This window comes from Puma concolor, chromosome D1, assembly GCF_028749965.1.
Source record: "Puma concolor isolate L17-30 chromosome D1, mPumCon1.1.hap2, whole genome shotgun sequence".
NCBI classification, from domain to species: Eukaryota; Metazoa; Chordata; class Mammalia; order Carnivora; family Felidae; genus Puma; species Puma concolor.
Genome location: NC_141676.1, coordinates 108,234,272 through 108,251,384, shown reverse-complemented (window position 1 = coordinate 108,251,384; position 17,113 = coordinate 108,234,272). Strand labels below are relative to the sequence as shown.

The 17,113-nt window shown below is 41.6% G+C and overlaps 1 protein-coding gene across 2 annotated transcripts in view; it reads right to left on the bottom strand.

Annotated features, from left to right (window-relative positions):
• The window catches only part of RDX (radixin), a 95,766-nt gene that overhangs the window by 41,136 nt on the left and 37,517 nt on the right, over positions 1-17,113 (bottom strand). For both annotated transcript variants that reach the window (XM_086679172.1, XM_086679173.1), the window contains exons 8-10: positions 14,078-14,174; positions 13,445-13,608; positions 7,356-7,486 (exon numbers count right to left, since the gene is read on the bottom strand). In XM_086679172.1, the coding sequence (XP_086535298.1) occupies positions 7,356-7,486; positions 13,445-13,608; positions 14,078-14,174 (392 nt within the window). The remainder of the gene's footprint in view (positions 1-7,355; positions 7,487-13,444; positions 13,609-14,077; positions 14,175-17,113) is intronic.

Sequence of the window (17,113 nt, the reverse complement as noted above, 5' to 3'; positions counted from 1 at the left end):
CAGAGGAGCACTGACAATAATGCAGAAGCAGAGCTGCGGGCACCTTACAGATCCTCCGCAGGGACGGCGAAGGCCAGAGTCCCTTCTACAATTATGCAAGCTCGTTATCAATCTTTTCTTTATGATTATGAAAATATTGTCCTTTGCTATCTTCTAGAAATTTCATTCTCCCTTCAACATTTAGGTCCACAATCCACAGCCCCTCCACAGAGAAACAGAAACTAAAATTCAGGAGATCTTTGACAGGGACCCAGATATACTACTAATTTTACTTCGGCAAAACCTTGAGACACCAGAATCATGCATTAAGTGCCATCCCCCCAAAAGGTAAAATATTTATGACCACCAAACCACCAGTAAAGCTACAAAAGAGCATGTGAAGCTCCTCCTGTGTGTGGCTCAGAGTAAAGGTTAAGGAAAGAAAATTTGAAACGCCTAGACTTGTAGACGTCAGGGGAGGACCCATCAGAAAAGCCAGAAATAAATGCCAGCTTGGAGGATAAATCAGAGTTAGGGAGCCACCGTTAATCACATCCTCAACCCACAGAAGTCTGCAGCAAAAACATCCCAACAGCTCATGATCTTCCTGTCTTGGACTACCCATCTCCAGAACTGCCCTTCCAGACGCGCTCTATTCAGAAGAGGGTTATGAATAACTAGAAAAGGAAGCCAAAGAACATGGGAAAAAAGGAGAAGTACAGTTAATACAACAGAGAGAGAAGACTACCAACCGAGGAAGGATCCCAGTGGTGCCTCTGGCACCACCACCACCACAGGAGGAGAGGGTCTACACTGTGAAATACGCAGAACACCGGCACTGCTAACTCACACCGAGCAGTCCAGTCCTGGCAGAGAATAAACTGCTGGAGCTGTAGTTTGTCCTGTTATAAACTAAATGGTTCCCTATGGTAACTTGTTTCCAAGTCATTATTCTCCTTTTCTCAACTTCAGGATGATTTATAAAAGTATGCAATGTGTAACAATTAATGCCATTAACAATTAACGTTAACAAATAATGTCATAAAAGATCGTTTAAAATATAAGTAATCTGGAAGCCCAGGAGCTGCCCTTGTCTTTGCAACGTGCTTCCTACTGTACATGAGCATGCACTTGGCTGTACACCTATTACTCATCTCTGAGACATGTCAGTTTCAAGTTTTTCTAGATACAACCGGTAACTGAACAGTGTGGCACTGGCAATAGAGAAACAGGTAAGTGGAACAGCACAGTCCAGAAGCAGATCCATACACATACCATCTTCTGGACTGGTGACAAAGGTGATGGCTGTAGCCCAATGGGGAAAAGGACAGTCTTTGTAGCAAATGGGTCTGGGTCAACTGGAAATACTTTGGGGAGAAAATAAACCTTGACTCCTACAAAACTGGTTACGTATGTATGGAATGTGAACCTACGTGTGAAAAGTAAAGCAGTATCGGGGCACCTGGGTGGCTCAGTCAATAAAGCGTCCGACTTCAGCTCAGGTCATGATCTCGCGTTCTGTGAGGTCAAGCCCCGCGTCGGGCTCTGTGCTGACAGCTTGGAGCCTGGACCTGCTCAGATTCTGTGTCTCCCTCTCTGCCCCTCCCCTGCTCATGCTCTGTCTCTCAAAAATAAATAAGAACACTAAAAAAATTAATTAAAAAAAAAGTAAAGCGTGAAAAATAATACATTCACAGCTATAAGTAAAAGAGTGATAAATGGAACTTAAAATGAAAAACCTCTCTTCATTAAAAGACACTATTAAGAGGGGCGCCTGGGTGGCGCAGTCGGTTAAGCGTCCGACTTCAGCCAGGTCACGATCTCGCGGTCCGTGAGTTCGAGCCCCGCGTCAGGCTCTGGGCTGATGGCTCAGAGCCTGGAGCCTGTTTCCGATTCTGTGTCTCCCTCTCTCTCTGCCCTTCCCCCGTTCATGCTCTGTCTCTCTCTGTCCCAAAAATAAATAAAAGTTGAAAAAAAATTAAAAAAAAAAAAAAGACACTATTAAGAGAGAAAAAAGGTAAACAATGGAGAGATTTTTCTTTTAAAAATTCATGAAAAGAAGTATAGATCAATTAAAAACAATTTTTTAAGCAAAAGACATGAAAACACACTTCACAGATAGCTATAAACATTTGCAAAAGTGCTCCAAATCAAATTATCAGTCATCAAGAAAATGTCCTGGACTCACTATGCTCACCATCATGACTAAACAAAAAACACAAAAAGAAGCACTGACAATAACAAGTCATTAAAGTAATGAAGATGCAGAGCCAAAGAACTTCCATTCACCACTGGAAGGAACGAACACGGATACAGCCCCTTTGGGAAATGATGGCAGGATCTCTGATAAACTGTGGCAGTGATCCTGATCCAGCAATTCCACTCCCAGGGGCACACACCTCCTCCAAATTCATACACAAATGCCATGTTTAAGAATGTTCACAGCAGCCTTATTTCACAACAGCCCCAAAATGGAAAAGCCTCAAATGTCTCCTACCACCAGGAGAATGGATAAATTGTGTGATACACATGCAACAGAATATTACGCAGCCGCGTAAAAGAATAAACCACACCTATAGGCATAAGATTTGAGAAAAAGAAGCCAACTACGTGAATTTATATAAAATTCAAAACGGGCAACACTATTCTTAAGCCTAAGACCAAAAGCACAAGCAAAAAAGGAAAAATATATAAGCTGGACTTCATCCAAATTTAAAATCATTGGGCTTAAAAGAACACCTGCATCAAAATGAAGATAATCCACAGAACAGGAGAAATCATCTGCAAATCCTGTACCTGGTAGGTCATAAGACATCTGTACTGAGCTATATAAAAAACTCTAACACCTCAACAACAAAAAGACAACACAGTTGAAAAATGGGAAATTTGAAAATACCTTTTTCCAAAAAAGATATATAAATGGCCAATAAACCTATACAAAGATGCTCAACTTCATTAGCCATTCAGAAAATGCAAATCAAAACCACAGGAGCACTTCAAGTGCACAAGGATGACCATAATCCAAAAGACTGACATCAGCAAGTGTTGGTGAGGCTATGGATCGTACAAACCACACGTTGCCAGCGGGAATGCGACAGGTATAGTCGTTTTAGACACCAGTTCGGCAGTTCATCAAAAAGTTCAACGTGAACTTACACATGACCCATTACTCTAACTCCCAACTTTACACTCAAATGAAAACATACGAATACACAATAACCAGTAAACAGATGTTCACAGCAACATATTCACAACAGCCAAATGGTGGAAACAACCCAAATGTTCACCAACTAATGAATAAGTAAAACGGAGGATACCCATACAATGATTATCATTCAGCTGTAAAAAAGAATGAATGCCTGATACAAGCTACAACATGGGTGAACCTCAAAAACATTATGCTCCATGAAAGACCGTTACCGAAGACCACATTCTGCACTTTTCCATTCAGATGAAATGACCAGAACCCACAAGTCTACAGAGCAAAAAAGTAGATGAGCACTGGGGGAGGGAAGGCTGGGGAAAGAAATCTGATGGACTGCTAATGGGTACGGGGTCTCTTCGGGGTGACTGTTCTAGAATTATGGGGTCAGCTGCACAGCTCTGAATACACTAAAAACCATTAAACTATATACTTTAAATCATTAATTTTGTGGCATTCTACATCATATCTCAACAAAGCTGTTAAAAATTTAAAAGACTAGGGGTGCCTGGGTGGCTCAAGTGGTTAAGAGTCCAACTCCTGATTTCAGCTCAGGTCACAATCTCACAGTCATGAGACTGAGCCCGGCATCAGGCTCCATGCCCAGCATGGAGATTCTTAAGATTCTTAAGATTCTCTCCCCACCTCTTCCTTTGCTCCACCCGCCCCCCCCCCCCCCCCCCCCCCCCCGTTGGTGTGCACACCCACATGCGGGCTCTCTCAAAAAAGTAAGATTAAACTCTAATGAAGATACACATCAGAGTCACATTTGGGGTGAAAAAAAGACTGGGAAGGGACATAAGGGAGGTTCCCTGAGTGGAGGTAATGTTCTGTACCTTGCTCTGGGTAACCACAGGAATAAATTCACTTAGTAACAATTCATTAAGCTTTGTATCTAAGAGACATGCACATTACTACATGTACACTACACTTTAATTAAAATGAAAAAAAAAACTTGCCAAAAAAGTCTCAGAAAATTAAATTAGGGATTATTTCCTTCCATTCTAGAAATTAGAAACCTAAGGAAATTGAGAAGTTAAAATGACTTTCTGAAGGTCACATTCTAAGTCAATGACAGAATTAAAGCTTGACACCTATTTGTATACAATGTATACATAAAACAAACGCCCCTGCTCCCAACTGCTTTTATCACACTATCATGCTCACCTCCTCCCAAACACTTAAAAAATAAAATGATCTTTATTATGTTAATTTTATTATTTTCTTTCCTCAAAAAATGTAAGCTCCATGACAGCAGAGACCTTATCTGTTCAGTACTCTATCCACAGCACCTACAATAGGGCCTAGTACACACTAAGTGCTTGATAAATATTCAGAATGAATGAAATCACTCTACTTTTTTTTTTATGGTTTATCTTTTCAAGGTGGGATTTCACTTTGATATTTGCTGAAGCAGTAACTGAATGCAAATATGGCTCTATTATATCTCAAATACAGTCTGCAGTACCTTCAGAGATGGTTTAAAAAACAGTAACGAGGGGCGCCTGGGTGGCGCAGTCGGTTAAGCGTCCGACTTCAGCCAGGTCACGATCTCGCGGTCCGTGAGTTCGAGCCCCGAGTCGGGCTCTGGGCTGATGGCTCGGAGCCTGGAGCCTGTTTCCAATTCTGTGTCTCCCTCTCTCTCTGCCCCTCCCCCGTTCATGCTCTGTCTCTCTCTGTCCCAAAAATAAATAAACATTGAAAAAAAAATTAAAAAAAAAAAAAATAAAAAACAGTAACGAGGTGCACCTCGGTGGATCAGTCGGTTAAGCACCCAACTCTTGGTTTCAAGCTCAAGTCATAATCTCACGGTTTTCTGAGTTCATGCCCCATGTCGGGCTCTGTGCTAACAGCTCAGAGCCTGCTTGGGATTCCCTCTCTCTCCCCCACTCGCACTGTCTCTGTCTCTCTCAAAATAAATAAGTAAACTTAAAAAAAAAAGATAAATAATTTAACAGTGATGAATTGTGGAAATGTAAATGGTAGAATGGTTCTGTATAATGATTCATAACACATTTCAAGTAATGACTGTAATAAAAATTTTTTTAATTAAATGGTAATAATGAAGTATAGAAAAAGTTTCTTCTCAAACAAAAAAATTTTAGGTTTATCTACTAAATACTATTACTTAGATACGGCCAGAGTTACTGCATTTGAGTGAGAATTCATCATAAATTACAAGACAATCATGAAGATTTTAGGACAGCCTGGAAAAGCTTTATTATTAGGAAAAAACCAAAACCAAGAAACAATTAGATGTCCTTTGCCCTAAGACGACGGATTGGAAATTGTCTTGATTGGGACACTCTACATTCTTTCTTAGGTTCTATCTTCCTTATTATATTCTTTAGTGTTTCTTGACTTGAGTAGTTCTCTGTGTGTAAATCATTAGTATTTTTATTACGCATCCTAAATAAACGAAATTGAAAGATAAGTAGCTATTCTCTCAGAAAGAGATATATGTAAATTAAAAACTGGTATCGTTCAATCTTTCCTTTACAGTCATGCCAGTATGGTAAATTTCTTTCAACTTTTCCTTGAAAAACACACATTCCAGCTGACAGCATTCTTCCTCTCCAAGCACTGCTTACAGTCTTCCACAACATCAGGCACAAATGGCCTCCCTTTATCTGTATTTCTATGCATCTTATTTCTGCCAACCACAAAGACTTGGAGCCACGCAGGCTAATTCTCTGTATTCCTAGAAGGCAGCCCGAAAGGCACTTCCTAAGTGTCCACTTTATTCAACAAAAAAGGCACCTGGAGTGGCACAAACAGTATGAAGTTGGAAGTGAGAAAACAGGTTCTACTCTTGCGTTGTGGCCTGCAAACAAGTATATTTAATACCTCTGATCTTTGAACTGAGGCATTTTCTAGCTCTTGGAAGTAAGGTTTCTAATGAGTGAGAGTAAGGCTACTACGGTTTTTCCATTTCTTCTCTTACAATTATTATTTCCAATCCTCTTGGAATCAGAATGATGAACCGGTTTGTGGGTTTACAGCCATCTCTGGGACTTTGTTACCCATTTGCAAATTCTCCGCCCCACTGCTCCAGAGCATCTCCCCTGATGTAAGGAATGAGAATAACCTTAAATAGGTTATTATTTAATAAACTTTAATGTTCTTATTTAATTTAGAAAAAATAGAACTAAGAGCTGGTTCTACCAGTTGTCAGGAAAGCAGCTATTAATTCCAGTAATTAGTATATATTTCCAATGTTTACAACCCTCACTAAATACTATTGGTTGAGAAGAAAAACATCTTATTTTGCTCAACACCCTTTTTCTTCTGTTCTTCCTGCTATTTGTTGTTTGAAAGTAGTATATCCTAGGGGCACCTGGGTGAGAGTCTGACTTCAGTTCAGGTCATGATCTCACAGTTCATGGGTTCGAGCCCCGCATCAGGCTCTGCGCTGACAGCTCGGAACCTGGAGCCTGCTTCAGATTCTGTCTCCCTCCCTCTCTCTCTCTCTCTCTGCCCCTTCACCACTCATACTCTGTGTCTTTTTCTCTCTCTTTCAAAAATAAGTACACATTAAAAAAAAAATTTTTTTAAGTAGTATATCCTAGACTTATTTAATATAAACCACTCTCTAAATCCAATTTTCCTTACTATACACTGTAGCATTCTGGTTACATTCTGCATAGGAAGTAGTTCTTCCCAATGTGTTACCAAAAACAAGCACTTCTATGTGTTGTGTACTTTTTTAATATGCTAAAATGAACTTTAGAGATGGAGTTCCAAAGGAGTTTATAATAGAATAGCTTAAAACACTTTAAATTACTTAGCTGCCTTAAAGTACTGAAATATCCATCCATAAAGCAACGAATAAAATGGCTTTTGTTGAAATGCTAGCAAGTAGTGAAAATGTGTGTTTACAGAACCCTGAACAGTAAGGGGGAAAAGTTAATATATGCACTCATTTACAACATTTAATAAGGGTACACATGAAAACAGCTCCGTGTTTAAATAAATAAAAAAGAAAGAACACACGAACACAGGAACATTCTATGCGCCTCAGTTAAATGTGTTTCGGATGTGATTCCAGTATGTATTAATCTGACAACTAAGTGGACTTATTCTACAAGACAAATAAGATTTAACAGAGTAAGGAAATATTACATCTGACAAAAGAGGAACGATTGTGAATCCAACATTGAACAGAAGCTCCTACCTTTCTGGGCTTTCAGCGTCTGTTCTTCTATTTGCCGTAGACGCTCCATTAGCTCCTCCTTCTCACGTTCTATCCTCTCCTTCTCCTTTTCTGCTATCTCCCTTTTCTTCTTCTCATTCTCTAATTGTGCCCTTAAGAGGAATTAGAATTGCTTTGTTACATACTAATATGTAGAAATTTTGAAGTGAAACTCAAATACTGTGAGTAAACTAAGAAAAATCTAAGTGTAAGTATTTAAAATTTTGTCTTAATATTTATTTTTGAGAGAAACAGAGACAGAGCTTGAGTGGGGGAGAGGCAGAGAGAGAGGGAGACACAGACTCCGAAGCAGGCTCCAGGCTCTGAGCTGTCAGCACAGGGCCTGATGCAGGGCTTGAACTCATGGACTGCGAGATCATGACCTGAGCCCAACTCAGACACCCAACGGAATTACCCACCCAGGCACCCCTAAGTATAAGTATTTTAAGAGTCTTCATTATATTCAGCTGATCTCAAAAAACCATCCAGTTGAAAATACAAGACTGCCCTGTGATATGCACATGCACGGGATTACAAGGCATTCTTTTTGTGAGGTCACAGGAAATGTCATCCAGGACTGCTTAAAAAGATATTAACAACTTAGCCATTGTGGAAAGATTTTCAAGGTAAAAATTTACAGAAGTGCTAGGAAAGTAAAACTGTCAGATATATCCCTGTATACAAAGCATATTTTTAATGTGGACTTGAATGGGGGGTGGGGGGAAGCTAGGAGAATTATCACTTACATACTTGGTGAATTCTGACAACACATTACAGGTCAGCACAAAAGGAGTTAACTGCACACTTTTGTTGAGAGAAATAAGAAGGCTTAAAAGGAGTACACAAGGCTATTTTACTTAAACTGTTTCAAGTAAAATAACCTGGGAAGGCAAGAATGTTCAATCATTAACATGAATTAACACATTTTTAATTCCTAAGGTAGCACCAACTTAAGCTGATATAAATGGCCAGTTTTTTTTTTCTTTTTTTTTTTTAATTTTTTTTTCAACGTTTTTATTTATTTTTGGGACAGAGAGAGACAGAGCATGAACGGGGGAGGGGCAGAGAGAGAGGGAGACACAGAATCGGAAACAGGCTCCAGGCTCTGAGCCATCAGCCCAGAGCCTGACGCGGGGCTCGAACTCACGGACCGCGAGATCGTGACCTGGCTGAAGTCGGACGCTTAACCGACTGCGCCACCCAGGCGCCCCCAAATGGCCAGTTTTATCTCCTGCATCTGCCAGGGGCCTAATGAGACTGTTTCTTCTAAATATAGCCAAATTCACTCATCAAACATCTACCAAGAACTTACCAGGGGTCAGACTCTATGTTGAGGGCCAGAAATATACTATTTCATAAATTTAATCAATATTCAATATTCCCATTACTTTAATGGGAATAATTTTCTTTTTTTAGTTAAAAAAAATCAATTATTTGGGCACCTGGGTGACTCGGTTGGCTGGGCGTCTGACTTGATTTCAGTTTAGGTCATGATCTCAGGTTTGTGGGATAGCCCGGATAGCATCCAGGCTCAATATGGACCCTGCTTAGGATTCTCTCCCTCCCTGTCTCTCCCTCTCTCTATCTGCCCCCTTCCCTGCTAGCACTCACCCTCCCTCTAAAATTAAAAAAAATAAAAATAAAAATCAATGATGATTTCACGTCTGATTCTTATCTGAGTACATCTAAATTTCCCCCCAAAACCCATCACTGCCATCTGGTGTCAATTCTGAATTTCAGGCACAAAATCTCAATTTCCAGTCTCTGATAAAGTCATTAGCAAAGTTTTATCATCGAAGCTTTTTTCCCTTACTCTATAAACCTAAACTTAAAAATTCCTGCAGCTCCTAGATATTTAACTGTCCCGCCACAGAAAGAGGCTCCAGCTTTGGAGCAAAAGGGTAGAGTTATAACAAGTCAACAAGAAGTAAGACAGACAGCTAATGGTGACCTAGTACATCAGGCCAAAACCTGAAGTTCAAGGGCACCCCTCTCTAACTAACTCTAAGCCTATTTCTAACTTTCAAGCCTTAGTAAAGGTGCATTTTCCCATGAAGCCTCCTGTGGTTAAGTAAAGCCACAAATGTAAGTTTTTATTCGGAGTTTAGGTTTGGAAACCCTAATTTGACCAAGTCGTTCTAGTTTAAGAGCATATATAACATATTAATAAACTCTCAATTCTCCACTAACATGCAGAAAATAAAGTATTTTAGACTACCTTACCTTTTAAAGAATATCAGATGAACCCAAGTACAGGTTTAAAGGGTAAAAGCTAACTTATATTCAGCTTCCATCCAGACTATGCATTAATAATATTAAGCATTATTATACTTCTTATTAAGCGCCAGGGACTTAGCTAAATGTCTGTATGCCACTGTCGTTCTTTCTCACAAAAATCTCTGCAACCCTGAAGCTGGGTCACAGTGACACAAGCAGCCGGCCATGACACAGAATACCGCACGGCTAAGCTACAACTGGTATGTAGGTATCTGATTCTAAACTGTGTCCATTTAAATATATATATACATTTATTTATTTGGGGAGAGAGAGAGAGAGAGAGAGAACTAGCAGGGAGGGGCAGAGAGGGAGGGAGACGGAGATTCCCAAGCAGACTCCACGCCGTTTACATGGAGCCCGACACGGGGCTCGATCCCACGAACTGTGAGATCACGACCTGAGCCAAAATCAAAAGTCAGACGCTCAACCGACTGAGCCACCCAGATGCCCCTAAACTGTCTCCATTTTTTATCTGGTAACGATTTTAGCCATCCAAAAAAATGTTCAGGAATTACAGAGTGACTTATCATTCAACCTGGATGTAAAGAACTTTGAGCACAGACTGCAGAGCCCAACAACCCACAGTACAGAACATCGCCTTCACTGCCACAAATCCAGTTATGGGAGTTCAGGTGACAGAACACGGCCACGCACAATGGCACTTCCGGGAGAGAGGCTGCCTTGCCGCCCCCTCCCCACTCCGGCAGCACAGGCAGCGCTAGCGAAGCGACCCCTCCCCCCTCTACTGCTGGCTACTCTGCCAGAGGGCTTGACCACAACTGCTTCCACACGTACGGCTGTCATTTTTCTCTCTCTGATCTGGAAAGCAGGGACTAGATGAAGGCTCGGCACGCCATTTCTGAACGACCTGTCAGATCCCTGTGTGCTAGAGTAACGTAAAACCTCCTCTGAGCACTCGAATGAATTAAACGGTGACTAAATTCCTACACGGTACGAGGTAATAAATGTTTGCCAGTGAAAGGTTGTAAAATTTATCTGAGACAGAAATCACGGCATGGTTACTGCGTGAGAAAGGAAACTTCAAGTCTTCCACTTCCATCTGGGCTTCAGAGTAACTCAAATACGGTACGATCACCAAATGGTACTTATTAATCACACTACATACACTAGAAGCCATCCAGCACTCCTCTATGGGAGAGAAATAAAGGACAAATAGGCAAACATATTTAAGAATGGAAATCATGTATCAACATTGCAGGGAAGCAGAAAAGAGGGCATTTTATGGAGTGATATGTATGAGGTGTGATTTTTTTTTTTTAACTCATGACAGGAGATCTTAGACATGGGCCTGGAAGGGAAGGGAAGGGATGGGAAGTGACAAAGAGAGGATACGGGTAAGGGTGAGAATGCATAGAAGGAAGGAAGGAAGGGAGGGAGGGAGGGAAGAAGGGAGGAAGGAAGGAAGGAAGGGAGGAAGGGAGGGAGGGAGGGAAGAAGGGAAGAAGGAAGGAAGGAAGGGAGGAAGGGAGGGAGGGAGGGAAGAAGGGAGGAAGGAAGGAAGGAAGGAAGGGAGGAAGGGAGGGAGGGAGGGAGGGAGGGAAGGAGGGAAAGAGGGAAGGAGGGAAGGGAGGGAGGGAGGGAGGGAAGAAGGGAGGGAGGGAGGGAAGAAGGGAGGAAGGAAGGAAGGAAGGGAGGGAGGGAGGGAAGGAGGGAAGGAGGGAGGGAGGGAAGGAGGGAAGGAGGGAGGGAGGGAAGGAGGGAAGGAGGGAGGGAGGGAAGGAAGGAAGGGAGGAAGGGAGGGAGGGAGGGAAGAAGGAAGGAAGGAAGGAAGGGAGGGAGGGAGGAAGGGAGGGAGGGAGGGAGGGAAGAAGGGAGGAAGGGAGGAAGGAAGGAAGGGAGGGAGGGAAGAAGGGAAGGAGAGAGGGAGGGAGGGAAGAAGGGAGGAAGGAAGGGAGGAAGGGAGGGAGGGAGGGAAGAAGGGAGGAAGGAAGGGAGGAAGGGAGGGAGGGAGGGAAGAAGGGAGGAAGGAAGGGAGGAAGGGAGGGAGGGAGGGAGGAAGGAAGGGAGGAAGGGAGGGAGGGAGGGAAGAAGGGAGGAAGGAAGGGAGGAAGGGAGGAAGGGAGGAAGGGAGGGAGGGAGGGAGGGAGGGAAGGAGGGAAGGGAGGGAGGGAAGAAGGGAGGAAGGAAGGGAGGAAGGGAGGGAGGGAGGGAGGGAGGGAAGGAGGGAAGGGAGGGAGGGAGGAAGGGAGGGAGGGAGGGAAGAAGGGAGGAAGGAAGGGAGGAAGGGAGGGAGGGAGGGAAGGAGGGAAGGAGGGAAGGGAGGGAAGAAGGGAGGAAGGAAGGAAGGAAGGGAGGAAGGGAGGGAGGGAGGGAAGAAGGGAGGAAGGGAGGGAGGGAGGGAAGGAGAGAAGGAGGGAAGGGAGGAAGGAAGGAAGGGAAGAAGGAAAAAAATTAGTCTTTGTGAGGGAAATGGAGAGGCTATGATGGCTATGAATATATAGAAAGTAAAGCCCCAATAAGAACCACTTTAAAAAAAATTTTTTTTTTAATGTTTTATTTATTTTTGAGACAGAGAGAGACAGAGCATGAACGGGGGAGGGGCAGAGAGAGAGGGAGACACAGAATCGGAAACAGACTCCAGGCTCTGAGCCATCAGCCCAGAGCCCGACGCAGGGCTCAAACTCACGGACCGTGAGATCGTGACCTGAGCCGAAGTCGGACACTTAACTGACTGAGCCACCCAGGCACCCCAATAAGAACCACTTTAAAAAGCATGTAAACCTAAAACCACAATGTGATCCTAAGCTACATGAGAGCAGTGAAAAGGGACAGAGCACAGTCAATCCAAGTTAGTATCTTTAATGATGGGGTGAGGAATTACTGGAAAGTTTCATGCCTACATAAAAAAACGTCTGGCAACACAGTAGACTTCTCTAAGGCAGACAACCTGAGGAAAGCTATCTAAATTACAGAGAACATTTAAGAAAAAAACAAAACAAAAACATCATTAAACACAAACACTAAAAACGGTAACTAGTAAAATTTTATCTAGCAGAGGACCTATTTAATTCTTATATTCAAATCGCGTTATTTCCAAGATGTTTGAAATATGTAAGTTTATATATGTTTAGAGCTCCTCAGTTTTGTTTTGTTTAGGACCCACTCATTTCTTAAACGACTGTATTATTCTATACTACAAAGATCTCCTCAATGAAAGTTAATTTTAAAATCCAAGTCAATCTAGGATGAGATTTGGGAATAATGCTGCTGACTCTGGTCATCTGGTTCCAGCGTCCACAGGCTTTCATTATCTATCCCTTTCAGGAACTCTCTAGGATATTTAACAGTATCTTTTTCAAAAGTCTATGTAACGGTGGTTGATAACATCAGTGTCACTGGCGGGGGGTCCTGGTGTTGCTCTGTATAATGACTTTTCACTTGAGTTCAACAGTGTCACTGATATGGCTTTAAAGCAAAATATTCAGCAATTCTTATCCTGAAAAATTTGGAAATACAAGTCAGAAGGGAAACAAACTTGAAAAATTCCAAACCACTATGGTACCCAAACCAGTGAGTCAGGGAAAAGCAAGTATGTTCAAAAAAAAAGTACATCTGTGAAATCATGGGAAGCTACCCTCTCAGAAACGTGTCAAAGATTTGTCACTCGCAGAGTACAAACACTCATTTCGGAAGAGGATAAGGAGAGCACTCATTCCATTTTAATACAATGAAAACAATGCAAAAATGTAAGCTCAGAGAATGCTAAAAAAACTGAGCATTCTTAAATTTTAGCTCACCTACTCAATTACGCATCACAGACCTAAATTCCATACCTTTCCAACTGCTTCTGATGTTTCTCCTCCCTTGCCTGAGCCTTCATCTGCTGCACTTCAATAGTATCAGGCTTCCTTCTCCGCATGTACAGTTCATGGTTTCCCATACATAAAGCCAAAATCCGCTTATTGATTCTCAGACGAGGTGCATAAAAAACAAAATCCTAAACATAAAGTTTCTGAATTAAAATTTTCATGAAGATAGTGTCTCTCACAATAACATGCACTAAATTTTAATATGTGGTATGAATTCAAATGTCGTATTATACACAGTTCAGAAATCATAAAACTTCCTACCTCCAAGTGACTAGGCCATGTTTGCACTGGACTAGGAAGGCTAGCAGCGAACAAGTGTTTTAACTGCTTCTTAGGAATGAGGATTGTTAACAAACATCACCCACCTTATAGCTGAATCTCAGTTAAAATAAAACCCTAATATTTATGTCATAAAAAAGATTAAAACTTTGTATATTTACTAGCATTCATTATTTTCTCACTGGGAAAGTTAAACTATGGAAAGAGCGAGTCAGGAGCAAGTCAATAAATGAACGATGCCACTCTTCAAATGATTATCACAGCAAAGTGGCAGAAATTAAAAAAGAGTTAATACAGAACATAAAGAATTTTACTTACAGGTGCCTTTTTGTCGATTGGCTTTATAACAAATTTTTTGTCATTAAATGAAATATTTCTGATTTCACTCCAGGGAAAACCAATTTTAGGTGTTAACCTTAAAAAATGAAAGCATTCCTTTACTTAAAAGAAGAAACAAAAGGCAAAATTCATTAACATTTTGGGGCCAATTTAGCTGAATGACCAGTCTTAAGAGTGCCAGACTTTCAAATGCATTACCTTACTTATACTACTGACATTATCTTCTAAGGGGAAACTTGATCAGTTAAGTCACATAAAACAAAGAATAACTATCAAAGGATTTCATAAATGCGTCATGAGCCTTGAAAGCATCACACTTGCTTTCTTAAAATTACCTAGAAAACACTAGCAACCCAGAGTGCAGAACTGAGCTTCCTGGGGTTCTGTATTAGCTCTATTTAGAATCAAGCTGCTACAACTATTAAAAATGTTTAAGGAGAGGGAAAAAAGAAGTCTTCATAACTTTTCGTGTGATTTATAGACCTGTTACTAAATATGAAAATTTTTTAATTCCTTCCTCTCTTTACTTTAAAAATGAGTATTTGTGAATAACATTAAAAACACAATTTTCAGTATCTTTAATTTTTTTTTTAAGTTTATTTTAAGGGGGGGGGGAGAGAAAGAAAGCACACACAAGTCGGTGGGGGGGGGGCAGAGACAGAGGGAGACAGAGAGAATTCCAAGCAGGCTCCACACTGTGAGCACGGAGCCCAATGTAAGGTTCGAACTCACAAGCTGTGAGATGATGACCTGAGGCAAAACCAAGACTTGGACACTTAACTGAATGAGCCACACAGACGCCCCTAAATTTTTTTAATGTTTATTTGTGTGTGTGTGTGTGTGTGTGTGTGTGTGTGTGTGTGTGTGAGAGAGAGAGAGAGAGAGAGAGAGAGAGAGACGGAGGATGCATGGGGGAGGGGCAGAGAGAGGGAGACACGGAATCTCAAGCAGCCTCCAGGCTCTGTGCTGCCAGCTCAGAGCCCGACAAGGGGCTCGAACCCAAAAACCATGAGATCATGACCTGAGCCGAAGTTGGACACTTAACTGACTGAGCCACCAGGCACCCCTAATTTTCAGTATCTTTAAAATGATTCATTTTATGGTATGTGAATTCTACCTCCAAAGAAAAAAGGTTAAGACATTCACACACACCAATGTTTGGGTCAATGACAGGGCTGGAATTCCAACGTTAAACCTATGCAGCACTTACCTCCATTTTACCACACCACACACATACTGGAATAACAATTTTCTTTTGCTTTTCATATATTTTACTGTTCAAACTACCCATCAAATTTGTCACTGTTATCCAATAACAAGTGTGCAAAATGATTATGACATCCATGCTGGCCAAAAGACATCTTTTTAATCAGTCTTCTGAGAACTGAGTATGAATTTCTACCTATTGATAGTTCTTTTAATTCTTAAGGAGATTAAGAACTGAAGCACAGCAAATAATTTTTTCTGCATAAAACTTTATCAATATCCACGACTTATACTGCCCTCTAATGGTCATTCAAATGTCAAAGTTACCTGCTTGAAAAGGGGGGGGGGTGCTGGAACACAGTTGTTTTTTTTTTATTATTTTTTTTAACGTTTTATTTTTGAGACAGAGAGAGACAGACCGTGAGCAGGGGAGGGGCAGAGAGAGAGTGAGACATAGAATCCAAAGCAGGCTCCAAGCTCTGACCTGTTAGCACAGAGCCTGATGAGGGCCTTGAACCCACAAACCGCGAGATCATGACCTGAGCTGAAGTCAGACGCTTAACTGACCGAGCCACCCAGGCGCCCCCACACTTATTTTTTTAATATTTATTATTTATTTTGAGAGAGAGAGAGAGAGGGAGAAAGAGAGAGCAAGCACACGCACGTACACAAGCGTGGAGTGGGGGGGGGGGAGAGGGGGGGAGGGGGGGGAGAGGGGGAGAGAGGGGGAGAGAGGGGGAGAGAGGGGGAGAGAGGGGGAGAGAGGGGGAGAGAGGGGGAGAGAGGGGGAGAGAGGGGGAGAGAGGGAGAGGGAGAGAGACAATCAGAAGCAGGCTCCAGGCTCTGAGCTATCAGCACAGAGCAAGATGCAGGGCTTGAACCCACCAACAGCAAGATTACAACCTGAGCTGAAGTCAGATGCTTAAGTGACTGAGCCACCCAGGCACCACAAGGAACACAGTATTTTTTAGGTAAGGCTGTACTATGTTTACACATTATTTTGAAAAATTCTAAAGCAACTTCCTCATGTAATTCTCACAACAATCCTGTGAGGTGAGCCTGGCAGTTACATGAATTTCAAAGAGTTAATAACCTGACCAGGGTCACAAAGGCAATTAGTAGCAGAACTGTTAAACGAACCTAACCAGGCTTTTAAAGTTGTCCACTATTTTGACTTCTAAAAATATTTTGGAAATACAACAGATTTTAGCTATTTAAAAAAAAGTGATGGGGCGCCTGAGTGGCTCAGTCAGTTGAGCGACTGACTTCGGCTTAGGTCATGAACTCACAGTTTTTGAGTTTGAGCCCCGCGTCAGGCTCTGTGCTGACAGCTGAGAGCCTGGAGCCTGCTTCTGATTCTGTGTCTCCCTCTCTCTCTCTGCCCCTCCCCAACTCATGCTCTCTCTGTGTCTCAGAAATAAACAAACATTAAAAAAATTAAAAAAAAATTAAAAAAAGTGAACCAGTATAGATAAGAACAAAATCCCTTTAGTCCACAATCTCAAATCTTAGTCCTTCCCATCCTGAGCTAACCCCTTCTCTTTCATATTCCCCATTTTTACCTGTAAGCATATTTATAATGGGTAGTCTAGTAGAAACTAATTCAATGATTTTTAAAAGAAAGAAAAGGGAAAAAAGATTTGGGCCACAAAATTGGGTCTGTAAATCCATTTTGCTTTTCAAAACTTTCAAGATATTCTATTCTGAATGATACAGCCTTTTAACTTGCTTGGTAATATAAGTAAAAACTATATTATTAGAGTAAAATTAGTAAAATGCTCTCTTTTAGACTTATTGTTAGAAATGTTT